Below are 27,512 nucleotides of genomic sequence, written 5' to 3'. Positions count from 1 at the left end.
CAGGTGAAAGGCGGCCCTAGCATTATTTTCAGCTTTTAAATGGACTTTCACCTTAGATAGTGAGGCCCTGGCATCCTCTTGGTCAGTCTGGTGAAGCCCAGGCATTGCCTTGGTCTGTTGGGTGAGGCTCCAGTAGAAAAAGTTTGAGAAGCACTGGTATAGACAATCCTGCATCACAGACAGGTTAGTGATACTGTAACAAACCCTCAGCAGTGCACAGAGCTGCTCCATCCACTACCCATCAGCATAAATCCAATATCCAATCTTATTCTAATGAACTCCAGGTTGGCGGTGATGGGTCCATAGGCCAGGCCTGCAGCAGCGGAGGGTTATAGTCTTTGGTCCTACACTCGGTGCTGTCGGTGATAGCTGTGCTATAAGAAGTGGCTGGCAGCCATATTGCCGCTCCATTCAGTGTGTATAAAACTACAATTATAAGGAATACATAGATAAAGGCAATTCGGCATTGTACCCTGTATTAAGTGCTTAACATGGCAGCAAGTTAACAGAAGTTTCTCTGACACGTACACGACGCCCTCACGGCGGCAGCAGCAGCACCGGCTCCATTAGGAACGCTGCCCACCACCTGCTGACCCCACCTCCGGTCACTTGACTAACATACATAATATATACTTGGGTTATAACTTTCTCTCAGTACGGCGTTGTGCCATCCCACTCCACCAGGTACTGAACTTTGCCCTCTGGGGTGATCCGGCGTGCTAGCACTTGATACTTCTCTCCACACGCCAACCTGCCCGCAGCACCAAAGTAATTGGTGATAGAAGTCTTAAGGTGCGGCAGCGATAAGTCGTCCTCGCTGATGCTCTCGTAGGTGTGGACGTCTATACCGTTCTCCTGAAAATCGGATGCTCTGGTGTATTCCACAAGGTCGCTGGCGCAGCTGTTCTGTCGATCACAAGAGCTCAACGCCTGTTTCTTGGTTTCAAAGGCTGAACACATTTTTGAAGTCAACTTTCTCTTCCTGCTTCCTACATGACCCCTATAAAGCACAAGGAGCGTGGGTTACATGGCGTCAGACAGTATATATCTGAAGAGCTCTGCTTCCTCTCGCTACAATACATACATCACCTTCCGTACGTCTGGAGGCCAGGGTGATCGGCTGACACACATCTGGCAGCAGTGAGTGCGGATGACGTTAGCAGGAGGTGTAGGGGGCCCTCTAACTCTATGGCCAGGTTTAGCCTCACAATGTAAAGGTCCTTCTAGACCTAAAGATTTGTTAGCCATGGCAGCCACAAATGAGTGCGGATCAGCAAGAGTGTCACTTGTTTGCAGTGCATTTACACGGCAGGGCAAATCAAGTGGCCAGGCTGCATGAACGATCCTTGTATCACTCCTGCAGCCATGGAGCCTAAACATGTAGGATATACATATATCCATGCTGTCAGTTTCCAGATCACACAGCAGTAAATACTTACCTAGTGCACTGCTGCTGTGATCCAGCATCCTCTTCTCCCTATTCTGGAGTAGGCAGGGCCTGAAGTCACAGCAGAGCACTAGGTAGGGGCCCTATTACACGGGACGATTATCGTGTGAAAAATAGTTATATCGTTCAAGTTTAAACGATAATCGTTCTGTGTAATTGCAGGCAACGATCCAAAAATCGTCCGTATGTCGTTGATTTAGATCTGAACCTAAAATTATCGTTAATCGTTTGTTGTAATTCTACCTTCGTTCGCTGCATTTTTCACTAATCGTTCAGTGTAATAGCACATTGCCCATTGTTTTTCTGAGATCAGAAGGAATAAACGATCACAATAATGATCGCAATAACAATCGTAATAACAGTCGTATCTAACGATTATTGTTCTGTGTAATGTGGTGAACGGTTTCAGGTTAAACAATCTTGTTTGCGATCGATTATCGTTACAAATTGCTCTGTGTAATAGGACCTTAAGTATATACTGCTGTGTGATCTGGAAACTAACAGCACAGATATATGAATATCCTATATGTACAGTATATGCTATATGTATATCCTCTATGTACAGTATATACTCTACTAGAAAATGTACCCGGAGCTGCCCGGGTATAAAGTGTCAGTGTGTTAATTAGATTTGTTCTAAGGTGCCAAGGAGGCCAATCTAAAGGTATTGTTTCATCAGTGGAATTAGTGTATACCTGTAGTGCATAGTTGGAGGGGTTCTGTATACCTACAGTGTATAGTTTTTAGGGGTCCCGCATATCTGTAGTGCACAGTTGGGGGGTGGGGGAGGCTGTATACCTGTAGTGTATAGTTGAGGGAGTCCTGTATACCTGCAGTGTATAGTTGGTGAAGGTCCTGTATACCTGTACTGTATAGTTCGCGGGTCCTGTATACCTGTAGTAAATAGTTGGTGCTGTATACCTGTAGTGTATAGTTGGTGGAGGTCTTGTATACCTGTAGTATATAGTTTGAGGGTCCTGTATACCTGTAGTATGTAGTTGGTGAAGGTCCTGTACTCGTGTAGTGTAACGTTTGGGGGTCCTGTATACCTGTAGTATAGAGTTGGTAAAGGTGTTGTATACTTGTAGTATAGAGTTGGTGGAGGTCCTGTATACCTGTAGTGTAAAGTTTGGGGTCCTATATACCTGTAGTATATAGTTGGTGGAGTTCCTGTATACCTGTAGTGTATAGTTTTGGGGTCCTGTATACCTGTAGTATAGAGTTGGTGGGGGGTGCTGTATACCTGTATTATAGAGTTGGTGAAGCTCCTGTATACCTGTAGTGTATAGTTTTGGGTTTTTGTATACCCGTAGTGTATAGTTTGGGGTCCTGTATACCTGTAGTATATAGTTGGTGGAGGTCCGGTATACCTGTAGTGTAAAGTTTGGGGGTCCTGTATACCTGTAGTATAGAGTTGGTGAAGGTGCTGTATACCTGTAGTATAGAGTTGGTGGAGGTCCTGTATACCTGTAGTGTATAGTTTGGGGTCCTATATACCTGTAGTATATAGTTGGTGGAGTTTGTGTATACTTGTAGTGTATAGTTTTGGGGTCCTGTATACCTGTAGTGTATAGTTTGGGGTCCTGTATACTTGTAGTATATAGTTGGTGGAGGTCCTGTATACCTGTAGTGTATAGTTTTGGGGTCCTGTATACCTGTAGTGTAAAGTTTGGGGTTCTGTATACCTGTAGTATATAGTTGGTGGAGGTCCTGTGCACCTGTAGTGTATAGTTTTGGGGTCCTGTATACCTGTAGTATCCTGTATACCTGCAGGGTCGTATTTAACATTAGGCACCCATGGTCTGGTGCCTAAGGTAACACCTTGCAGAGGGGCATTACCCTCCCGTTCAGAAAATCTGGTGTCTTTTCGAGGGGGGGTATAGCAGTATTGGTCAGGTCTGGTATAGCGGTGTTATACAGTCACAGTATGGCGGTATTGGTCAGGTCTGGTATGGCAGTGTTATCCAGTCACAGTATGGCAGTATTGGTCAGGTCTGGTATAGCGGTGTTATCCAGTCACAGTATGGCGGTATTGGTCAGGTCTGGCAGTGTTATCCAGTCACAGTATGGTGGTATTGGTCAGGTCTGGTGTGGCGGTGTTATCCAGTCACAGTATAGCGGTATTGGTCAGGTCTGGTGTGGCGGTGTTATCCAGTCACAGTATGGCGGTATTGGTCACGTCTGGTCAGGCAGTGTTATCCAGTCACAGTATGGAGGTATTGGTAAGGTCTGGTGTGGCGGTGTTAAATGTGACGTCTGGAGCTATTACCTACCTATCCTGATGCTAATTGGTGAGTGAGGATGGGGCGTCTTCAGGTTAGGTGCTTAGGGCAGCAGCAGCTTGTAATACTGCCCTGTATACCTGTATAGATGGAGTAGGAGGTCCTGTATACATGTCCTGTATAGATGGAGTAGGGGGTCCTGTATACATGTACTGTATAGATGGAGTAGGGGGTCCTGTATACATGTACTGTATAGATGGAGTAGGGGGCCCTGTATACATGTACTGTATAGATGGAGTAGGGGGCCCTGTATACATGTACTGTATAGATGGAGTAGGGGGCCCTGTATACATGTACTGTATAGATGGAGTAGGGGGCCCTGTATACATGTACTGTATAGATGGAGTAGGGGGCCCTGTATACATGTACTGTATAGATGGAGTAGGGGGCCCTGTATACATGTACTGTATAGATGGAGTAGGGGGCCCTGTATACATGTACTGTATAGATGGAGTAGGGGGCCCTGTATACATGTACTGTATAGATAGAGTAGGGGGCCCTGTATACATGTACTGTATAGATGGAGTAGGGTGCCCTGTATACATGTACTGTATAGATGGAGTAGGGGGCCCTGTATACATGTACTGTATAGATGGAGTAGGGGTCCTTTATACATGTACTGTATAGATGGAGTAGGGGGTCCTGTATATACATGTACTGTATAGATGGAGTAGGGAGTCTACCAGTTATTTCTGTGGATCTGTTGTGAGGCAGCTGCCCTAGCAACCATTCACATTCCAGCTCCCTTTGAAAGTAGTAATGCTATTGGTTGCTAAGGCCCCCAACTGCAGTTACTGCTGGGGAGCTGCAGCACTAATTATATCACCTGTGTGTGCAGTGTGGAGATTTTCCCATTCATCTCTATGGGGCGCCGCTCTTCCCCCTCCCCCTCCCCTCCTGTACATCTGGTGGGGACGGGACCTTCGCTATAACCTTCCCGGGCACCCAATGTATCTGTGTGCCAAATTTTGGTCAAACGGTTCAGGCGTTTGGAAGTCTATTTGGGACAGACAGATAGACTTTCATTTTTATTATATAGATGTACAGTACATCCTCTATGTACAGTATATTCTATATGTATATCTTATATGTACAGTATATGCTATATGTATACCCTCTATGTACAGTATATCCTATATGTATATCCTCTATGTACAGTATATCCTATATGTATACCCTCTATGTACAGTATATGCTATATGTATATCCTCTATGTACAGTATATCCTCTATGTATACCCTCTATGTACTGAAAGAAGATTGTGTATCCACAGCTTCATCATGATTAAGGGGTCCTTACCCTGCAACACGTCGGCGTGTTTTTTAATCAGTTTTGTTATTTTATTTTGTGACGTTTAAATAAAAGCTATTGGATTTTATGAAGCCGTGAATACACAATCTTCTTTCAGTGGATGGATCGGGTTGCGGCCCGCAATATTTATTCCACAAGCTTTGGAGTCACGGAGGTCCATGTAAATGGTGAAGCAAGGCTGAGTGGGTGAGCTGACTAAAGACTTTTTCTGTTTATACCCTCTATGTACAGTATATCCTATATGTATACCCTCTATGTACAGTATATCCTATATGTTATATCCTCTATGTACAGTATATCCTCTATGTACAGTATATCCTATATGTATATCCTCTATGTACAGTATATGCTATATGTATACCCTCTATGTACAGTATATCCTATATGTATATCCTCTATGTACAGCATATCCTATATGTATACCCTCTATGTACAGTATACCCTCTATGTACAGTATATCCTATATGTATACCCTCTATGTACAGCATATCCTATATGTATACCCTCTATGTACAGTATATCCTATATGTATATCCTCTATGTACAGTATATCCTATATGTATATCCTCTATGTACAGCATATCCTATATGTATACCCTCTATGTACAGTATACCCTCTATGTACAGTATATCCTATATGTATACCCTCTATGTACAGCATATCCTATATGTATATCCTCTATGTACAGTATATCCTATATGTTATATCCTCTATGTACAGCATATCCTATATGTATACCCTCTATGTACAGTATACCCTCTATGTACAGTATATCCTATATGTATACCCTCTATGTACAGTATATCCTATATGTATATCCTCTATGTACAGTATATCCTATATGTTATATCCTCTAAGTACAGTATATCCTATATGTATACCCTCTATGTACAGTATATCCTATATGTATATCCTCTATGTACAGTATATCCTATATGTATATCCTATATGTACAGTATATCCTATATGTATACCCTCTATGTACAGTATATCCTATATGTATATCCTCTATGTACAGTATATCCTATATGTTATATCCTCTATGTACAGTATATCCTATATGTATACCCTTTATGTACAGTATATCCTATATGTTATATCCTCTATGTACAGTATATCCTATATGTTATATCCTCTATGTACAGTATATCCTATATGTATACCCTCTATGTACAGTATACCCTCTATGTACAGTATATCCTATATGTATATCCTCTATGTACAGTATATCCTCCATGTACAGTATATCCTATATGTATACCCTCTATGTACAGTATATCCTCCATGTACAGTATATCCTATATGTATACCCTCTATGTACAGTATATCCTCTATGTACAGTATACCCTCTATGTATATCCTCTATGTACAGTATATCCTATATGTATACCCTCTATGTACAGTATATCCTCTATGTACAGTATATCCTATATGTATATCCTCTATGTACAGTATATCCTCCATGTACAGTATATCCTATATGTATACCCTCTATGTACAGTATATACTCTATGTACAGTATATCCTATATGTATATCCTCTATGTGTACAGTATATCCTATATGTATACCCTCTATGTACAGTATATCCTCTATGTACAGTATATGCTATATGTATATCCTCCATGTACAGTATATCCTATATGTATACCCTCTATGTACAGTATATACTCTATGTACAGTATATCCTATATGTATATCCTCTATGTATATCCTCTATGTACAGTATATCCTCTATGTATATCCTCTATGTACAGTATATCCTCTATGTACAGTATATCCTATATGTATATCCTCTATGTACAGTATATCCTCTATGTACAGTATATCCTATATGTATACCCTCTATGTACAGTATATCCTCTATGTACAGTATATCCTATATATCCTCTATGTACAGTATATCCTATATGTATACCCTCTATGTACAGTATATCCTATATGTACAGTATATCCTCTATGTACAGTATATCCTATATGTACAGTATATCCTATATGTATATCCTCTATGTACAGTATATCCTATATGTATATCCTCTATGTACAGTATATCCTATATGTATATCCTCTATGTACAGTATATGCTATATGTATATCCTCTATGTACAGTATATCCTATATGTATATCCTCTATGTACAGTATATCCTATATATATATCCTCTATGTACAGTATATCCTATATGTATATCCTCTATGTACAGTATATCCTATATGTATATCCTCTATGTACAGTATATCCTCTATGTACAGTATATCCTCTATGTACAGTATATCCTATATGTATATCCTCTATGTACAGTATATGCTATATGTATACCCTCTATGTACAGTATATCCTATGTGTACAGTATATGCTATATGTATACCCTATAGGTACAGTATATCCTATACAAACATATTTGTGCCCTATCGTCATCAGGTTACCCAGGAAGATGTGCTGCCAAGGACAATAAATTTTGCAGCTCGTTCTAAATCGACGATTGGTTGAGGATTTGGCGTCTCCTGGTCACCTGATTGCTGACACTTTTACACGCTGATAATCGCACTGTGACAGGTCCTTATGATGTGTTGCACAATATCCTTCACATTTTCTAACCTGGGATTGTCTATTAAGGTCCCCATACACCTTAAATAACTGTTGGCCAATTGTTCAGACCACTTTGGCTGTGGCTTGTTTCTCTGACAACAAAGGGCTTGGGCAGTGATTCAACAATGAGGGGTGTGTGTTTTATGGTTGACAAAAGTATTAAGTGTAATGGGGGCTTTATTGTGCACCCTCCCCAACCAGGTAAGTACTTACTGTGACTCATAAGAGAGGCTAGTGGAGGCAGAGCCGGAGGTGCTGGCTGCGTCATTGGAATCCAGATCAGAAGGGAGATTTTGTCCAGAACTTGCACTAAAATCAGTAAGAAAATACATGACAGGAGCGGGAATGACTATACGTTCATGTGGCAGCCATTCATTTGGGTGTCATTAGGGGTCTGTCTGTCGACAAAGAGCTGATCCCAGCTGAATTATGAATGCAGCTCTGGATGAGGCAGGAGTATAAGATTGCGATTGCTGTCTCATGCATAGTGTTAGCTTGGTCTCCAGCTCCCGTCTCTCCTATCCTGAACCATCTTCTATCCGGGTTTATGACCAGATTATATAGCATACTGCACATAGAATTTACCTCTTGAGGCTTTGAATCTCGTCCAGCGTAAAATCGAAGATGCTGGCCAGGTGGTGGTTGGTGCTCCAGGCCGAGGTGAAGTCGCTCTGAAATGTAAGGAGGAGGATGCTCATCAGCAAGGAGCAGACATGACACGTTAGCCAGAAATATCATCTATATACGCTATATACTGTATCTACTGACACTGGGGATGGCCTCCTCCAGCAGGAACTGGGCAGGCTTCCGGCAGCTTCCTCTCCTCTTCTCATGGTCTCGGCCCAAAAGGCTGCAAAAAGGACAAGACAAGATGTGCTGAAGGGACAGCCGATGACATCACTGCCGCTGGGCGGGGCTAGGAGGTCATGTGTGATACCTGTTCTTGTATTTGCTCCGTCCCTTCTTCTTGGCGTCCCCCCCGGGCCGGTGGTCGGTCTGGCCCAGCAGCTTGTCTGGCAGGAGTTTACTGGGGGGACTCGGGGGGACCCGGATACGTAAGCGGAAAATACATTTCTTTCTCTTTATTTCTTTGCCACAAAGAAACCTGAAATATAGAAAGAAGAGGTGTATGATATCATATGTGGGGACGCCCCGAAAAAGTGGGGACGCCCCGAAATATCACACAGACGTACGGGGGTCACTGGGGAGAGCAAGCAGATCTCCCCCATATACAACACCCGGGATAGTAAGGAAGACCGGCAGAGCCAGATAATGGTGATAATGGTGAAAGCTTCTCCTCACCCTGAGCCTCCTCTGGTAATGGTGATAATAGTGAATGCTTCTCCTCACCCTGAGCCTCCTCTGGTAATGGTGAAAGCTTCTCCTCACCCCGAGCCTCCTCTGGTAATGGTGATAATAGTGAATGCTTCTCCTCACCCTGAGCCTCCTCTGGTAATGGTGAGAATGGTGAATGCTTCTCCTCACCCTGAGCCTCCTCTGGTAATGGTGAGAATGGTGAATGCTTCTCACCCTGAGCCTCCTCTGGTAATAATGGTGATAATGGTGAATGCTTCTCCTCACCCTGAGCCTCCTCTGGTAATAATGGTGATAATGGTGAATGCTTCTCCTCACCCTGAGCCTCCTCTGGTAATGGTGAAAGCTTCTCCTCACCCCGAGCCTCCTCTGGTAATGGTGATAATGGTGAAAGCTTCTTCTCACCCTGAGCCTCCTCTAGTAATGGTGATAATGGTGAATGCTTCTCCTCACCCTGAGCCTCCTCTGGTAATGGTGAAAGCTTCTCCTCACCCCGAGCCTCCTCTGGTAATGTAGATAATGGTGAAAGCTTCTCCTCACCCTGAGCCTCCTCTGGTAATAATGGTGAATGCTTCTCCTCACCCTGAGCCTCCTCTGGTAATAATGGTGATAATGGTGAATGCTTCTCCTCACCCTGAGCCTCCTCTGGTAATAATGGTGATAATGGTGAATGCTTCTTCTCACCCTGAGCCTCCTCTGGTAATGGTGAGAATGGTGAATGCTTCTCCTCACCCTGAGCCTCCTCTGGTAATGGTGATAATGGTGAATGCTTCTTCTCACCCTGAGCCTCCTCTGGTAATAATGGTGATAATGGTGAATGCTTCTCCTCACCCTGAGCCTCCTCTGGTAATGGTGATAATAGTGAATGCTTCTCCTCACCCTGAGCCTCCTCTGGTAATGGTGAGAATGGTGAATGCTTCTCCTCACCCTGAGCCTCCTCTGGTAATGGTGAGAATGGTGAATGCTTCTCCTCACCCTGAGCCTCTTCTGGTAATGGTGATAATGGTGAAAGCTTCTCCTCACCCTGAGCCTCCTCTGGTAATAATGGTGAAAGCTTCTCCTCACCCTGAGCCTCCTCTGGTAATAGTGATAATGGTGAAAGCTTCTCCTCACCCTGAGCCTCCTCTGGTAATGGTAATAATGGTGAATGCTTCTCACCCTGAGCCTCCTCTGGTAATAATGGTGAAAGCTTCTCCTCACCCTAAGCCTCCTCTGGTAATGGTAATAATGGTGAATGCTTCTCCTCACCCTGAGACTCCTCTGGTAATGGTAATAATGGTGAATGCTTCTCCTCACCCTGAGCCTCCTCTGGTAATAATGGTGAAAGCTTCTCCTCACCCTGAGCCTCCTCTGGTAATGGTGATAATGGTGAATGCTTCTCCTCACCCTGAGCCTCCTCTGGTAATGGTGATAATGGTGAAAGCTTCTCCTCACCCTGAGCCTCCTCTGGTAATGGTGATAATGGTGAAAGCTTCTCCTCACCCTGAGCCTCCTCTGGTAATGGTAATAATGGTGAATGCTTCTCCTCACCCTGAGCCTCCTCTGGTAATGGTAATAATGGTGAATGCTTCCCCTCACCCTGAGCCTCCTCTGGTAATAATGGTGATAATGGTGAATGCTTCTCCTCACCCTGAGCCTCCTCTGGTAACGGTGAGAATGGTGAAAGCTTCTCCTCACCCTGAGCCTCCTCTAGTAATGGTGAGAATGGTGAAATCTTCTCCTCACCCTGAGCCTCCTCTGGTAATAATGGTGATAATGGTGGAAGCTTCTCCTCACCCTGAGCCTCCTCTGGTAATGGTGAATGCTTCTCCTCACCCTGAGCCTCCTCTGGTAATAATGGTGATAATCGTGAATGCTTCTCCTCACCCTGAGCCTCCTTTGGTAATGGTGAAAATAGTGAAAGCTTCTCCTCACCCTGAGCCTCCTCTGGTAAAAATGGTGAATGCTTCTCCTCACCCTGAGCCTCCTCTGGTAATAATGGTGATAATAGTGAAAGCTTCTCCTCACCCTGAGCCTCCTCTGGTAATGGTGAATGCTTCTCCTCACCCTGAGCCTCCTCTGGTAATAATGGTGATAATGGTGAAAGCTTCTCCTCACCCTGAGCCTCCTCTGGTAATGGTGATAATGGTGAATGCTTCTCCTCACCCTGAGCCTCCTCTGGTAATGGTGATAATGGTGAATGCTTCTCCTCCCCCTGAGCCTCCTCTGGTAATAATGGTGATAATGGTGAATGCTTCTCCTCACCCTGAGCCTCCTCTGGTAATAATGGTGATAATGGTGAATGCTTCTCCTCACCCTGAGCCTCCTCTGGTAATGGTGAGAATGGTGAATGCTTCTCCTCACCCTGAGCCTCTTCTGGTAATGGTGATAATGGTGAATGCTTCTCCTCACCCTGAGCCTCCTCTGGTAATGGTGATAATGGTGAATGCTTCTCCTCACCCTGAGCCTCCTCTGGTAATGGTGATAATGGTGAAAGCTTCTCCTCACCCTGAGCCTCCTCTGGTAATGGTGATAATGGTGAAAGCTTCTCCTCACCCTGAGCCTCCTCTGGTAATGGTAATAATGGTGAATGCTTCTCACCCTGAGCCTCCTCTGGTAATAATGGTGAAAGCTTCTCCTCACCCTAAGCCTCCTCTGGTAATGGTGATAATGGTGAATGCTTCTCCTCACCCTGAGCCTCCTCTGGTAATAATGGTGATAATGGTGAATGCTTCTCACCCTGAGCCTCCTTTGGTAATGGTGATAATGGTGAATGCTTCTCCTCACCCTGAGCCTCCTCTAGTAATGGTGAGAATGGTGAAAGCTTCTCCTCACCCTGAGCCTCCTCTGGTAATGGTGATAATGGTGAAAGCTTCTCCTCACCCTGAGCCTCCTCTGGTAATGGTAATAATGGTGAATGCTTCTCCTCACCCTGAGCCTCCTCTGGTAATAATGGTGAATGCTTCTCCTCACCCTGAGCCTCCTCTGGTAATAATGGTGATAATGGTGAATGCTTCTCCTCACCCTGAGCCTCCTCTGGTAATAATGGTGATAATGGTGAATGCTTCTCCTCACCCTGAGCCTCCTCTGGTAATGGTGAGAATGGTGAATGCTTCTCCTCACCCTGAGCCTCTTCTGGTAATGGTGATAATGGTGAATGATTCTCCTCACCCTAAGCCTCCTCTGGTAATAATGGTGAATGCTTCTCCTCACCCTGAGCCTCCTCTGGTAATAATGGTGATAATGGTGAATGCTTCTCCTCACCCTGAGCCTCCTCTGGTAATAATGGTGATAATGGTGAATGCTTCTCCTCACCCTGAGCCTCCTCTGGTAATGGTGAGAATGGTGAATGCTTCTCCACACCCTGAGCCTCTTCTGGTAATGGTGATAATGGTGAATGATTCCCCTCACCCTGAGCCTCCTCTGGTAATGGTGATAATAGTGAAAGCTTCTCCTCACCCTGAGCCTCCTCTGGTAATGGTGATAATGGTGAATGCTTCCCCTCACCCGTCATCCTGAGCCTCCTCTGGTAATAATGGTGAAAGCTTCTCCTCACCCTGAGCCTCCTCTGGTAATGGTGAGAATGGTGAATGCTTCTCCTCACCCTGAGCCTCCTCTGGTAATGGTGAGAATGGTGAAAGCTTCTCCTCACCCTGAGCCTCTTCTGGTAATGGTGATAATGGTGAATGCTTCCCCTCACCCTGAGCCTCCTCTGGTAATAATGGTGATAATGGTGAATGCTTCCCCTCACCCTGAGCCTCCTCTGGTAATAATGGTGATAATGGTGAATGCTTCTCCTCACTCTGAGCCTCCTCTGGTAATGGTGAAAGCTTCTCCTCACCCTGAGCCTCCTCTGGTAATGGTGATAATGGTGAATGCTTCTCCTCACCCTGAGCCTCCTCTGATAATGGTGATAATAGTGAATGCTTCTCCTCATCCTGAGCCTCCTCTGGTAATGGTGATAATGGTGAAAGCTTCTCCTCACCCTGAGCCTCCTCTGGTAATGGTGAGAATGGTGAAAGCCTCTCCTCACCCTGAGCCTCCTCTGGTAATGGTGATAATGGTGAATGCTTCTCCTCACCCTGAGCCTCCTCTGGTAATGGTGATAATGGTGAAAGCTTCTTCTCACCCTGAGCCTGCTCTGGTAATGGTGATAATGGTGAAAGCTTCTCCTCACCCTGAGCCTCCTCTGGTAATAATGGTGAATGCTTCTCCTCACCCTGAGCCTCCTCTGGTAATAATGGTGATAATGGTGAAAGCTTCTTCTCACCCTTAGCCACCTCTGGTAATAATGGTGAATGCTTCTCCTCACCCTGAGCCTTTTCTAGTTATGGTGATAATGGTGAATGCTTCTCACCCTGAGCCTCCTCTGGTAATGGTAATAATGGTAAATGCGTCTCCTCACCCTGCACCTCCTCTGGTAATGGTGATAATAGTGAATGCTTCTCCTCACCCTGAGCCTCCTCTGGTAATAATGGTGATAATGGTGAAAGCTTCTCCTCACCCTGAGCCTCCTCTGGTAATGGTGATAATGGTGAAAGCTTCTCCTCACCCTGAGCCTCCTCTGGTAATGGTGATAATGGTGAAAGCTTCTCCTCACCCTGAGCCTCCTCTGGTAATGGTAATAATGGTGAATGCTTCTCCTCACCCTGAGCCTCCTCTGGTAATGGTGATAATGGTGAATGCTTCTCCTCACCCTGAGCCTCCTCTGGTAACGGTGAGAATGGTGAAAGCTTCTCCTCACCCTGAGCCTCCTCTGGTAATGGTGAGAATGGTGAAAGCTTCTCCTCACCCTGAGCCTCCTCTGGTAATGGTGATAATGGTGAATGCTTCTCCTTCCCCTGAGCCTCTTCTGGTAATGGTGATAATGGTGAATGCTTCTCCTCACCCTGAGCCTCCTCCGGTAATGCTGATAATGGTGAATGCTTCTCCTCACCCTGAGCCTCCTCTGGTAAAAATGGTGAATGCTTCTCCTCACCCTGAGCCTCCTCTGGTAATGGTGAATGCTTCTCCTCATTCTGAGCCTCCTCTGGTAATGGTGATAATGGTGAATGCTTCTCCTCACCCTGAGCCTCCTCTGGTAATGGTGAAAGCTTCTCCTCACCCTGAGCCTCCTCTGGTAATGGTGAGAATGGTGAATGCTTCTCCTCACCCTGAGCCTCCTCTGGTAATGGTGATAATGGTGAAAGCTTCTCCTCACCCTGAGCCTCCTCTGGTAATGGTGAATGCTTCTCCTCACCCTGAGCCTCCTCTGGTAATGGTGAATGCTTATCCTCACCCTGAGCCTCCTCTGGTAATAATGGTGAATGCTCCTCCTCACCCTGAGCCTCCTCTGGTAATGGTGAGAATGGTGAATGCTTCTCCTCACCCTGAGCCTCCTTTGGTAATGGTGATAATGGTGAAAGCTTCTCCTCACCCTGAGCCTTCTCTGGTAATGGTGAGAATGGTGAAAGCTTCTCCTCACCCTGAGCCTCCTCTGGTAATGGTGAGAATGGTGAAAGCTTCTCCTCACCCTGAGCCTCCTCTGGTAATGGTGATAACGGTGAATGCTTCTCCTCACCCTGAGCCTCCTCTGGTAATGGTGATAATGGTGAATGCTTCTCCTCACCCTGAGCCTCCTCTGGTAAAAATGGTGAATGCTTCTCCTCACCATGAGCCTCCTCTGGTAATGGTGAGAATGGTGAATGCTTCTCCTCACCCTGAGCCTCCTCTGGTAATGGTGATAATGGTGAAAGCTTCTCCTCACCCTGAGCCTCCTCTGGTAATGGTGATAATGGTGAATGCTTCTCCTCACCCTGAGCCTCCTCTGGTAATGGTGAGAATGGTGAAAGCTTCTCCTCACCCTAAGCCTCCTCTGGTAATGGTGAGAATGGTGAATGCTTCTCCTTACCCTGAGCCTCCTCTGATAATAATGGTGATAATGGTGAATGCTTCTCCTCACCCTGAGCCTCCTCTGGTAATGGTGATAATGGTGAATGCTTCTCCTCACCCTGAGCCTCCTCTGGTAATAATGGTGAATGCTTCTCCTCACCATGAGCCTCCTCTGGTAATGGTGAGAATGGTGAATGCTTCTCCTCACCCTGAGCCTCCTCTGGTAATGGTGAGAATGGTGAATGCTTCTCCTCACCCTGAGCCTCCTCTGGTAATGGTGAGAATGGTGAAAGCTTCTCCTCACCCTGAGCCTCCTCTGGTAATGGTGATAATGGTGAATGCTTCTCCTCACCCTGAGCCTCCTCTGGTAAAAATGGTGAATGCTTCTCCTCACCCTGAGCCTCCTCTGGTAATGGTGATAATAGTGAATGCTTCTCCTCATCTTGAGCCTCCTCTGGTAATAGTGATAATGGTGAAAGCTTCTCCTCACCCTGAGCCTCCTCTGGTAATAATGGTGATAATGGTGAAAGCTTCTTCTCACCCTGAGCCTCCTCTGGTAATGGTGATAATGGTGAATGCTTCTCCTCACCCTGAGCCTCCTCTGGTAATAATGGTGAATGCTTCTCCTCACCCTGAGCCTTTTCTAGTTATGGTGATAATGGTGAATGCTTCTCACCCTGAGCCTCATCTGGTAATGGTAATAATGGTAAATGCGTCTCCTCACCCTGCACCTCCTCTGGTAATGGTGATAATAGTGAATGCTTCTCCTCACCCTGAGCCTCCTCTGGTAATGTAGATAATGGTGAATGCTTCTCGTCACCCTGAGCCTCCTCTAGAAATGGTGATAATGGTGAAAGCTTCTCCTCACCCTGAGCCTCCTCTGGTAAAGGTGATAATGGTGAATGCTTCTCCTCAGCCTGAACCTCCTCTGGTAATGGTGAGAATGGTGAAAGCTTCTTCTCACCCTGAGCCTCCTCTGGTAATAATGGTGATAATGGTGAATGCTTCTCGTCACCCTGAGCCTCCTCTAGAAATGGTGATAATGGTGAATGCTTCTCCTCACCCTGAGCCTCCTCTGGTAAAGGTGATAATGGTGAATGCTTCTCCTCAGCCTGAACCTCCTCTGGTAATGGTGAGAATGGTGAAAGCTTCTTCTCACCCTGAGCCTCCTCTGGTAATAATGGTGATAATGGTGAATGCTTCTCCTCACCCTGAGCCTCCTCTGGTAATAGTGAGAATGGTGAATGCTTCTCCTCACCCTGAGCCTCCTCTGGTAATGGTGAGAATGGTGAAAGCTTCTCCTCACCCTGAGCCTCCTCTAGAAATGGTGAGAATGGTGGAAGCCTCTCCTCACCCTGAGCCTCCTCTGGTAATAATGGTGAGAATGGTGAATGCTTCTCCTCACCCTGAGCCTCCTCTGGTAATAATGGTGAATGCTTCTCCTCACCCTGAGCCTCTTCTGGTAATGGTGATAATGGTGAATGCTTCTCACCCTGAGCCTCCTCTGGTAATGGTGAAAGCTTCTCCTCACCCTGAGCCTCTTCTGGTAATGGTGATAATGGTGAATGCTTCTCCTCACCCTGAGCCTCCTGTGGTAATGGTGAGAATGGTGAATGCTTCTCCTCACCCTGAGCCTCCTCTGGTAATGGTGAGAATGGTGAAAGCTTCTCCTCACCCTGAGCCTCCTCTGGTAATGGTGATAATGGTGAAAGCTTCTCCTCACCCTGAGCCTCTTCTGGTAATGGTGATAATGGTGAATGCTTCCCCTCACCCTGAGCCTCCTCTGGTAATGGTGATAATAGTGAAAGCTTTTCCTCACCCTGAGCCTCCTCTGGTAATGGTGATAACGGTGAATGCTTCCCCTCACCCTGAGCCTACTTTGGTAATGGTGAATGCTTCTCCTCACCCTGAGCCTCCTCTGGTAATAATGGTGATAATAGTGAATGCTTCTCCTCACCCTGAGCCTCTTCTGGTAATAATGGTGATAATGGTGAATGCTTCTCCTCACCCTGAGCCTCCTCTGGTAATGGTGAGAATGGTGAATGCTTCTCCTCACCCTGAGCCTCCTCTGGTAATAATGGTGATAATGGTGAATGCTTCTCCTCACCCTGAGCCTCCTCTGGTAATGGTGAAAGCTTCTCCTCACCCTGAGCCTCCTCTGGTAATGGTAATAATGGTGAATGCTTCCCCTCACTTCCTCTGGTAATAATGGTGATAATAGTGAATGCTTCTCCTAACCCTGAGCCTCTTCTGGTAATGGTGATAATGGTGAATGCTTCCCCTGACCCGTCAACCTGAGCCTCCTCTGGTAATGGTGATAATGGTGACTGCTTCTCCTCACCCTGAGCCTCCTCTGGTAATAATGGTGATAATGGTGAATGCTTCTCCTCACCCTGAGCCTCCTCTCGTAATGGTGAGAATGGTGAATGCTTCTCCTCACCCTGAGCCTCCTCTGGTAATGGTGAGAATGGTAAAAGCTTCTCCTCACCCTGAGCCTCCTCTGGTAATGGTAAGAATGGTGAAAGCTTCTCCTCACCCTAAGCCTCCTCTGGTAATGGTGAGAATGGTGAAAGCTTCTCCTCACCCTGAGCCTCCTCTGGTAATGGTGATAATGGTGAATGCTTCTCCTCACCCTGAGCCTCCTCTGGTAATGGTGATAATGGTGAATGCTTCTCCTCACCCTGAGCCTCCTCTGGTAAAAATGGTGAATGCTTCTCCTCACCCTGAGCCTCCTCTAGTAATGGTGAATGCTTCTCCTCACCCTGAGCCTCCTCTGGTAATAATGGTGATAATAGTGAATGCTTCTCCTCACCCTGAGCCTCTTCTGGTAATAATGGTGATAATGGTGAATGCTTCTCCTCACCCTGAGCCTCCTCTGGTAATGGTGAGAATGGTGAATGCTTCTCCTCACCCTGAGCCTCCTCCGGTAATGGTGAGAATGGTGAAAGCTTCTCCTCACCCTGAGCCTCCTCTAGTAATGGTGAGAATGGTGAAAGCTTCTCCTCACCCTGAGCCTCATCTGGTAATAATGGTGAGAATGGTGAATGCTTCTCCTCACCCTGAGCCTCCTCTGGTAATAATGGTGAATGCTTCTCCTCACCCTGAGCCTCTTCTGGTAATGGTGATAATGGTGAATGCTTCTCCTCACCCTGAGCCTCCTCTGGTAATGGTGAAAGCTTCTCCTCACCCTGAGCCTCCTCTGGTAGTGGTGATAATGGTGAATGCTTCTCCTCACCCTGAGCCTCCTCTGGTAATGGTGAGAATGGTGAATGCTTCTCCTCACCCTGAGCCTCGTCTGGTAATGGTGATAATGGTGAAAGCTTCTCCTCACCCTGAGCCTCCTCTGGTAATGGTGATAATGGTGAAAGCTTCTCCTCACCCTGAGCCTCCTCTGGTAATAATGGTGATAATGGTGAATGCTTCTCCTCACCCTGAGCCTCCTCTGGTAATGGTTAGAATGGTGAATGCTTCTCCTCACCCTGAACCTCCTCTGGTAATGGTGATAATGGTGAATGCTTCTCCTCACCCTGAGCCTCCTCTGGTAACGGTGAGAATGGTGAAAGCTTCTCCTCACCCTGAGCCTCCTCTGGTAATGGTGAGAATGGTGAAAGCTTCTCCTCACCCTGAGCCTCCTCTGGTAATGGTGATAATGGTGAAAGCTTCTCCTCACCCTGAGCCTCTTCTGGTAATGGTGATAATGGTGAATGCTTCCCCTCACCCTGAGCCTCCTTTGGTAATGGTTATAATCGTGAAAGCTTCTCTTCACCCTGAGCCTCCTCTGGTAATGGTGATAATGGTGAATGCTTCTCCTCACCCTGAGCCTCTTCTGGTAATGGTGATAATGGTGAATGCTTCTCCTCACCGAGCCTCCTCTGGTAATGGTGATAATGGTGAATGCTTCTCCTCACCCTGAGCCTCCTCTGGTAATAATGGTGATAATGGTGAATGCTTCTCCTCACCCTGAGCCTCCTCTGGTAATGGTGATAATGGTGAATGCTTCTCCTCACCCTGAGCCTCCTCTGGTAATAATGGTGATAATGGTGAATGCTTCTCCTCACCCTGAGCCTCCTCTGGTAATGGTGAAAGCTTCTCCTCACCCTGAGCCTCCTCTGGTAATGGTGATAATGGTGAATGCTTCTCCTCACCCTGAGCCTCCTCTGGTAATGGTGATAATGGTGAATGCTTCTCCTCACCCTGAGCCTCCTCTGGTAATGGTGAATGCTTCCCCTCACTTCCTCTGGTAATAATGGTGATAATAGTGAATGCATCTCCTCACCCTGAGCCTCTTCTGGTAATGGTGATAATGGTGAATGCTTCCCCTCATCCGTCACCCTGAGCCTCCTCTGATAATGGTGATAATGGTGACTGCTTCTCCTCACCCTGAGCCTCTTCTCGTAATGGTGAGAATGGTGAATGCTTCTCCTCACCCTGAGCCTCCTCTGGTAATGGTGAGAATGGTGAATGCTTCTCCTCACCCTGAGCCTCCTCTGGTAATGGTGATAATGGTGAATGCTTCTCCTCACCCTGAGCCTCCTCTGGTAATAATGGTGAATGCTTCTCCTCACCCTGAGCCTCTTCTCGTAATGGTGAGAATGGTGAATGCTTCTCCTCACCCTGAGCCTCCTCTGGTAATGGTGAGAATGGTGAAAGCTTCTCCTCACCCTGAGCCTCCTCTGGTAATGGTGATAATGGTGAATGCTTCTCCTCACCCTGAGCCTCTTCTGGTAATGGTGATAATGGTGAATGCTTCTCCTCACCGAGCCTCCTCTGGTAATGGTGATAATGGTGAATGCTTCTCCTCACCCTGAGCCTCCTCTGGTAATAATGGTGATAATGGTGAATGCTTCTCCTCACCCTGAGCCTCCTCTGGTAATGGTGATAATGGTGAATGCTTCTCCTCACCCTGAGCCTCCTCTGGTAATAATGGTGATAATGGTGAATGCTTCTCCTCACCCTGAGCCTCCTCTGGTAATGGTGAAAGCTTCTCCTCACCCTGAGCCTCCTCTGGTAATGGTGATAATGGTGAATGCTTCTCCTCACCCTGAGCCTCCTCTGGTAATGGTGATAATGGTGAATGCTTCTCCTCACCCTGAGCCTCCTCTGGTAATGGTGAATGCTTCCCCTCACTTCCTCTGGTAATAATGGTGATAATAGTGAATGCATCTCCTCACCCTGAGCCTCTTCTGGTAATGGTGATAATGGTGAATGCTTCCCCTCATCCGTCACCCTGAGCCTCCTCTGATAATGGTGATAATGGTGACTGCTTCTCCTCACCCTGAGCCTCTTCTCGTAATGGTGAGAATGGTGAATGCTTCTCCTCACCCTGAGCCTCCTCTGGTAATGGTGAGAATGGTGAATGCTTCTCCTCACCCTGAGCCTCCTCTGGTAATGGTGATAATGGTGAATGCTTCCCCTCACCCTGAGCCTCCTCTGGTAATAATGGTGATAATGGTGAATGCTTCTCCTCACTCTGAGCCTCCTCTGGTAATGGTGAAAGCTTCTCCTCACCCTGAGCCTCCTCTGGTAATGGTGATAATGGTGAATGCTTCTCCTCACCCTGAGCCTCCTCTGATAATGGTGATAATAGTGAATGCTTCTCCTCATCCTGAGCCTCCTCTGGTAATGGTGATAATGGTGAAAGCTTCTCCTCACCCTGAGCCTCCTCTGGTAATGGTGAGAATGGTGAAAGCCTCTCCTCACCCTGAGCCTCCTCTGGTAATGGTGATAATGGTGAATGCTTCTCCTCACCCTGAGCCTCCTCTGGTAATGGTGAGAATGGTGAAAGCCTCTCCTCACCCTGAGCCTCCTCTGGTAATGGTGATAATGGTGAATGCTTCCCCTCACCCTGAGCCTCCTCTGGTAATAATGGTGAAAGCTTCTTCTCACCCTGAGCCTGCTCTGGTAATGGTGATAATGGTGAAAGCTTCTCCTCACCCTGAGCCTCCTCTGGTAATAATGGTGAATGCTTCTCCTCACCCTGAGCCTCCTCTGGTAATAATGGTGATAATGGTGAAAGCTTCTTCTCACCCTTAGCCACCTCTGGTAATAATGGTGAATGCTTCTCCTCACCATGAGCCTCCTCTGGTAATGGTGAATGCTTCTCCTCACCCTGAGCCTCCTCTGGTAATGGTGAGAATGGTGAATGCTTCTCCTCACCCTGAGCCTCCTCTGGTAATGGTGAGAATGGTGAAAGCTTCTCCTCACCCTGAGCCTCCTCTGGTAATGGTGATAATGGTGAATGCTTCTCCTCACCCTGAGCCTCCTCTGGTAAAAATGGTGAATGCTTCTCCTCACCCTGAGCCTCCTCTGGTAATGGTGATAATAGTGAATGCTTCTCCTCATCTTGAGCCTCCTCTGGTAATAGTGATAATGGTGAAAGCTTCTCCTCACCCTGAGCCTCCTCTGGTAATAATGGTGATAATGGTGAAAGCTTCTTCTCACCCTGAGCCTCCTCTGGTAATGGTGATAATGGTGAATGCTTCTCCTCACCCTGAGCCTCCTCTGGTAATAATGGTGAATGCTTCTCCTCACCCTGAGCCTTTTCTAGTTATGGTGATAATGGTGAATGCTTCTCACCCTGAGCCTCCTCTGGTAATGGTGATAATGGTGAATGCTTCTCCTCACCCTGAGCCTCCTCTGGTAATGGTAATAATGGTAAATGCGTCTCCTCACCCTGCACCTCCTCTGGTAATGGTGATAATAGTGAATGCTTCTCCTCACCCTGAGCCTCCTCTGGTAATGTAGATAATGGTGAATGCTTCTCGTCACCCTGAGCCTCCTCTAGAAATGGTGATAATGGTGAAAGCTTCTCCTCACCCTGAGCCTCCTCTGGTAAAGGTGATAATGGTGAATGCTTCTCCTCAGCCTGAACCTCCTCTGGTAATGGTGAGAATGGTGAAAGCTTCTTCTCACCCTGAGCCTCCTCTGGTAATAATGGTGATAATGGTGAATGCTTCTCGTCACCCTGAGCCTCCTCTAGAAATGGTGATAATGGTGAAAGCTTCTCCTCACCCTGAGCCTCCTCTGGTAAAGGTGATAATGGTGAATGCTTCTCCTCAGCCTGAACCTCCTCTGGTAATGGTGAGAATGGTGAAAGCTTCTTCTCACCCTGAGCCTCCTCTGGTAATAATGGTGATAATGGTGAATGCTTCTCCTCACCCTGAGCCTCCTCTGGTAATAGTGAGAATGGTGAATGCTTCTCCTCACCCTGAGCCTCCTCTGGTAATGGTGAGAATGGTGAAAGCTTCTCCTCACCCTGAGCCTCCTCTAGTAATGGTGAGAATGGTGGAAGCCTCTCCTCACCCTGAGCCTCCTCTGGTAATAATGGTGAGAATGGTGAATGCTTCTCCTCACCCTGAGCCTCCTCTGGTAATAATGGTGAATGCTTCTCCTCACCCTGAGCCTCTTCTGGTAATGGTGATAATGGTGAATGCTTCTCACCCTGAGCCTCCTCTGGTAATGGTGAAAGCTTCTCCTCACCCTGAGCCTCTTCTGGTAATGGTGATAATGGTGAATGCTTCTCCTCACCCTGAGCCTCCTGTGGTAATGGTGAGAATGGTGAATGCTTCTCCTCACCCTGAGCCTCCTCTGGTAATGGTGAGAATGGTGAAAGCTTCTCCTCACCCTGAGCCTCCTCTGGTAATGGTGATAATGGTGAAAGCTTCTCCTCACCCTGAGCCTATTCTGGTAATGGTGATAATGGTGAATGCTTCCCCTCACCCTGAGCCTCCTCTGGTAATGGTGATAATAGTGAAAGCTTTTCCTCACCCTGAGCCTCCTCTGGTAATGGTGATAACGGTGAATGCTTCCCCTCACCCTGAGCCTACTTTGGTAATGGTAATAATAGTGAAAGCTTCTCCTCACCCTGAGCCTCCTCTGGTAATGGTGATAATGGTGAATGCTTCTCCTCACCCTGAGCCTCCTCTGGTAATAATGGTGATAATGGTGAATGCTTCTCCTCACCCTGAGCCTCCTCTGGTAATGGTGAAAGCTTCTCCTCACCCTGAGCCTCCTCTGGTAATGGTAATAATGGTGAATGCTTCCCCTCACTTCCTCTGGTAATAATGGTGATAATAGTGAATGCTTCTCCTAACCCTGAGCCTCTTCTGGTAATGGTGATAATGGTGAATGCTTCCCCTGACCCGTCACCCTGAGCCTCCTCTGGTAATGGTGATAATGGTGACTGCTTCTCCTCACCCTGAGCCTCCTCTGGTAATAATGGTGATAATGGTGAATGCTTCTCCTCACCCTGAGCCTCCTCTCGTAATGGTGAGAATGGTGAATGCTTCTCCTCACCCTGAGCCTCCTCTGGTAATGGTGAGAATGGTAAAAGCTTCTCCTCACCCTGAGCCTCCTCTGGTAATGGTAAGAATGGTGAAAGCTTCTCCTCACCCTAAGCCTCCTCTGGTAATGGTGAGAATGGTGAAAGCTTCTCCTCACCCTGAGCCTCCTCTGGTAATGGTGATAATGGTGAATGCTTCTCCTCACCCTGAGCCTCCTCTGGTAATGGTGATAATGGTGAATGCTTCTCCTCACCCTGAGCCTCCTCTGGTAAAAATGGTGAATGCTTCTCCTCACCCTGAGCTACCTCTAGTAATGGTGAATGCTTCTCCTCACCCTGAGCCTCCTCTGGTAATAATGGTGATAATAGTGAATGCTTCTCCTCACCCTGAGCCTCCTCTGGTAATAATGGTGATAATGGTGAATGCTTCTCCTCACCCTGAGCCTCCTCTGGTAATGGTGAGAATGGTGAATGCTTCTCCTCACCCTGAGCCTCCTCCGGTAATGGTGAGAATGGTGAAAGCTTCTCCTCACCCTGAGCCTCCTCTAGTAATGGTGAGAATGGTGAAAGCTTCTCCTCACCCTGAGCCTCATCTGGTAATAATGGTGAGAATGGTGAATGCTTCTCCTCACCCTGAGCCTCCTCTGGTAATAATGGTGAATGCTTCTCCTCACCCTGAGCCTCTTCTGGTAATGGTGATAATGGTGAATGCTTCTCCTCACCCTGAGCCTCCTCTGGTAATGGTGAAAGCTTCTCCTCACCCTGAGCCTCCTCTGGTAGTGGTGATAATGGTGAATGCTTCTCCTCACCCTGAGCCTCCTCTGGTAATGGTGAGAATGGTGAATGCTTCTCCTCACCCTGAGCCTCTTCTGGTAATGGTGAGAATGGTGAAAGCTTCTCCTCACCCTGAGCCTCCTCTGGTAATGGTGATAATGGTGAAAGCTTCTCCTCACCCTGAGCCTCCTCTGGTAATAATGGTGATAATGGTGAATGCTTCTCCTCACCCTGAGCCTCCTCTGGTAATGGTGAGAATGGTGAATGCTTCTCCTCACCCTGAACCTCCTCTGGTAATGGTGATAATGGTGAATGCTTCTCCTCACCCTGAGCCTCCTCTGGTAACAGTGAGAATGGTGAAAGCTTCTCCTCACCCTGAGCCTCCTCTGGTAATGGTGAGAATGGTGAAAGCTTCTCCTCACCCTGAGCCTCCTCTGGTAATGGTGATAATGGTGAAAGCTTCTCCTCACCCTGAGCCTCTTCTGGTAATGGTGATAATGGTGAATGCTTCCCCTCACCCTGAGCCTCCTTTGGTAATGGTAATAATAGTGAAAGCTTCTCTTCACCCTGAGCCTCCTCTGGTAATGGTGATAATGGTGAATGCTTCTCATCACCCTGAGCCTCTTCTGGTAATGGTGATAATGGTGAATGCTTCTCCTCACCGAGCCTCCTCTGGTAATGGTGATAATGGTGAATGCTTCTCCTCACCCTGAGCCTCCTCTGGTAATAATGGTGATAATGGTGAATGCTTCTCCTCACCCTGAGCCTCCTCTGGTAATGGTGATAATGGTGAATGCTTCTCCTCACCCTGAGCCTCCTCTGGTAATAATGGTGATAATGGTGAATGCTTCTCCTCACCCTGAGCCTCCTCTGGTAATGGTGAAAGCTTCTCCTCACCCTGAGCCTCCTCTGGTAATGGTGATAATGGTGAATGATTCTCCTCACCCTGAGCCTCCTCTGGTAATGGTGATAATGGTGAATGCTTCTCCTCACCCTGAGCCTCCTCTGGTAATGGTGAATGCTTCCCCTCACTTCCTCTGGTAATAATGGTGATAATAGTGAATGCATCTCCTCACCCTGAGCCTCTTCTGGTAATGGTGATAATGGTGAATGCTTCCCCTCATCCGTCACCCTGAGCCTCCTCTGATAATGGTGATAATGGTGACTGCTTCTCCTCACCCTGAGCCTCTTCTCGTAATGGTGAGAATGGTGAATGCTTCTCCTCACCCTGAGCCTCCTCTGGTAATGGTGAGAATGGTGAATGCTTCTCCTCACCCTGAGCCTCCTCTGGTAATGGTGATAATGGTGAATGCTCTCCTCACCCTGAGCCTCCTCTGGTAATAATGGTGAATGCTTCTCCTCACCCTGAGCCTCTTCTCGTAATGGTGAGAATGGTGAATGCTTCTCCTCACCCTGAGCCTCCTCTGGTAATGGTGAGAATGGTGAATGCTTCTCCTCACCCTGAGCCTCCTCTGGTAATGGTGATAATGGTGAATGCTTCTCCTCACCCTGAGCCTCTTCTGGTAATGGTGATAATGGTGAATGCTTCTCCTCACCGAGCCTCCTCTGGTAATGGTGATAATGGTGAATGCTTCTCCTCACCCTGAGCCTCCTCTGGTAATAATGGTGATAATGGTGAATGCTTCTCCTCACCCTGAGCCTCCTCTGGTAATGGTGATAATGGTGAATGCTTCTCCTCACCCTGAGCCTCCTCTGGTAATAATGGTGATAATGGTGAATGCTTCTCCTCACCCTGAGCCTCCTCTGGTAATGGTGAAAGCTTCTCCTCACCCTGAGCCTCCTCTGGTAATGGTGATAATGGTGAATGCTTCTCCTCACCCTGAGCCTCCTCTGGTAATGGTGATAATGGTGAATGCTTCTCCTCACCCTGAGCCTCCTCTGGTAATGGTGAATGCTTCCCCTCACTTCCTCTGGTAATAATGGTGATAATAGTGAATGCATCTCCTCACCCTGAGCCTCTTCTGGTAATGGTGATAATGGTGAATGCTTCCCCTCATCCGTCACCCTGAGCCTCCTCTGGTAATGGTGATAATGGTGACTGCTTCTCCTCACCCTGAGCCTCCTCTGGTAATAATGGTGAATGCTTCTCCTCACCCTGAGCCTCTTCTCGTAATGGTGAGAATGGTGAATGCTTCTCCTCACCCTGAGCCTCCTCTGGTAATGGTGAGAATGGTGAAAGCTTCTCCTCACCCTGAGCCTCCTCTGGTAATGGTAATAATGGTGAAAGCTTCTCCTCACCCTAAGCCTCCTCTGGTAATGGTGAGAATGGTGAAAGCTTCTCCTCACCCTGAGCCTCCTCTGGTAATGGTGATAATGGTGAATGCTTCTCCTCACCCTGAGCCTCCTCTGGTACTGGTGATAATGGTGAATGCTTCTCCTCACCCTGAGCCTCCTCTGGTAAAAATGGTGAATGCTTCTCCTCACCCTGAGCCTCCTCTGGTAATAATGGTGATAATGGTGAATGCTTCTCCTCACCCTGAGCCTCCTCTGGTAATGGTGAAAGCTTCTCCTCACCCTGAGCCTCCTCTGCTAATGGTGATAATGGTGAATGCTTCTCCTCACCCTGAGCCTCCTCTGGTAATAATGGTGATAATGGTGAATGCTTCTCCTCACCCTGAGCCTCCTCTGGTAATGGTGAAAGCTTCTCCTCACCCTGAGCCTCCTCTGGTAATGGTGATAATGGTGAATGCTTCTCCTCACCCTGAGCCTCCTCTGGTAATAATGGTGATAATGGTGAATGCTTCTCCTCACCCTGAGCCTCCTCTGGTAATGGTGAAAGCTTCTCCTCACCCTGAGCCTCCTCTGGTAATGGTGATAATGGTGAATGCTTCTCCTCACCCTGAGCCTCCTCTGGTAATGGTGATAATGGTGAATGCTTCTCCTCACCCTGAGCCTCCTCTGGTAATGGTGAATGCTTCCCCTCACTTCCTCTGGAAATAATGGTGATAATAGTGAATGCTTCTCCTCACCCTGAGCCTCTTCTGGTAATGGTGATAATGGTGAATGCTTCCCCTCACCCGTCACCCTGAGCCTCCTCTGGTAATGGTGATAATGGTGACTGCTTCTCCTCACCCTGAGCCTCCTCTGGTAATAATGGTGATAATGGTGAATGCTTCTCCTCACCCTGAGCCTCCTCTCGTAATGGTGAGAATGGTGAATGCTTCTCCTCACCCTGAGCCTCCTCTGGTAATGGTGAGAATGGTGAAAGCTTCTCCTCACCCTGAGCCTCCTCTGGTAATGGTAAGAATGGTGAAAGCTTCTCCTCACCCTAAGCCTCCTCTGGTAATGGTGAGAATGGTGAAAGCTTCTCCTCACCCTGAGCCTCCTCTGGTAATGGTGAGAATGGTGAATGCTTCTCCTCACCCTGAGCCTCCTCTGGTAATGGTGATAATGGTGAATGCTTCTCCTCACCCTGAGCCTCCTCTGGTAAAAATGGTGAATGCTTCTCCTCACCCTGAGCCTCCTCTGGTAATGGTGAATGCTTCTCCTCACCCTGAGCCTCCTCTGGTAATGGTGATAATGGTGAAAGCTTCTCCTCACCCTGAGCCTCCTCTGGTAATGGTGAGAATGGTGAAAGCTTCTCCTCACCCTAAGCCTCCTCTGGTAATGGTGAGAATGGTGAATGCTTCTCCTCACCCTGAGCC

At 47.1% G+C, this 27,512-nt stretch overlaps 1 protein-coding gene across 2 annotated transcripts in view; it reads right to left on the bottom strand.

Annotated features, from left to right (window-relative positions):
• Positions 1-459: 459 nt before the first annotated feature.
• Positions 460-27,512, bottom strand: part of PHF19 (PHD finger protein 19) — a 137,140-nt gene continuing 110,087 nt past the window's right edge. For both annotated transcript variants that reach the window (XM_069986054.1, XM_069986055.1), the window contains 5 exons: positions 8,566-8,733; positions 8,397-8,478; positions 8,214-8,299; positions 7,842-7,937; positions 460-1,000 (listed from right to left, as the gene is read on the bottom strand). In XM_069986054.1, coding sequence (XP_069842155.1) covers positions 652-1,000; positions 7,842-7,937; positions 8,214-8,299; positions 8,397-8,478; positions 8,566-8,733 — 781 coding nt within the window. In that variant the 3' untranslated portion in view covers positions 460-651. The remainder of the gene's footprint in view (positions 1,001-7,841; positions 7,938-8,213; positions 8,300-8,396; positions 8,479-8,565; positions 8,734-27,512) is intronic.

The sequence above is a fragment of the Dendropsophus ebraccatus genome, chromosome 10 (genome assembly GCF_027789765.1).
Source record: "Dendropsophus ebraccatus isolate aDenEbr1 chromosome 10, aDenEbr1.pat, whole genome shotgun sequence".
NCBI classification, from domain to species: domain Eukaryota; kingdom Metazoa; phylum Chordata; class Amphibia; order Anura; family Hylidae; genus Dendropsophus; species Dendropsophus ebraccatus.
The sequence above is the reverse complement of the archived record's forward strand: the minus strand, read 5'-3'. Positions and strand labels throughout refer to the sequence as shown.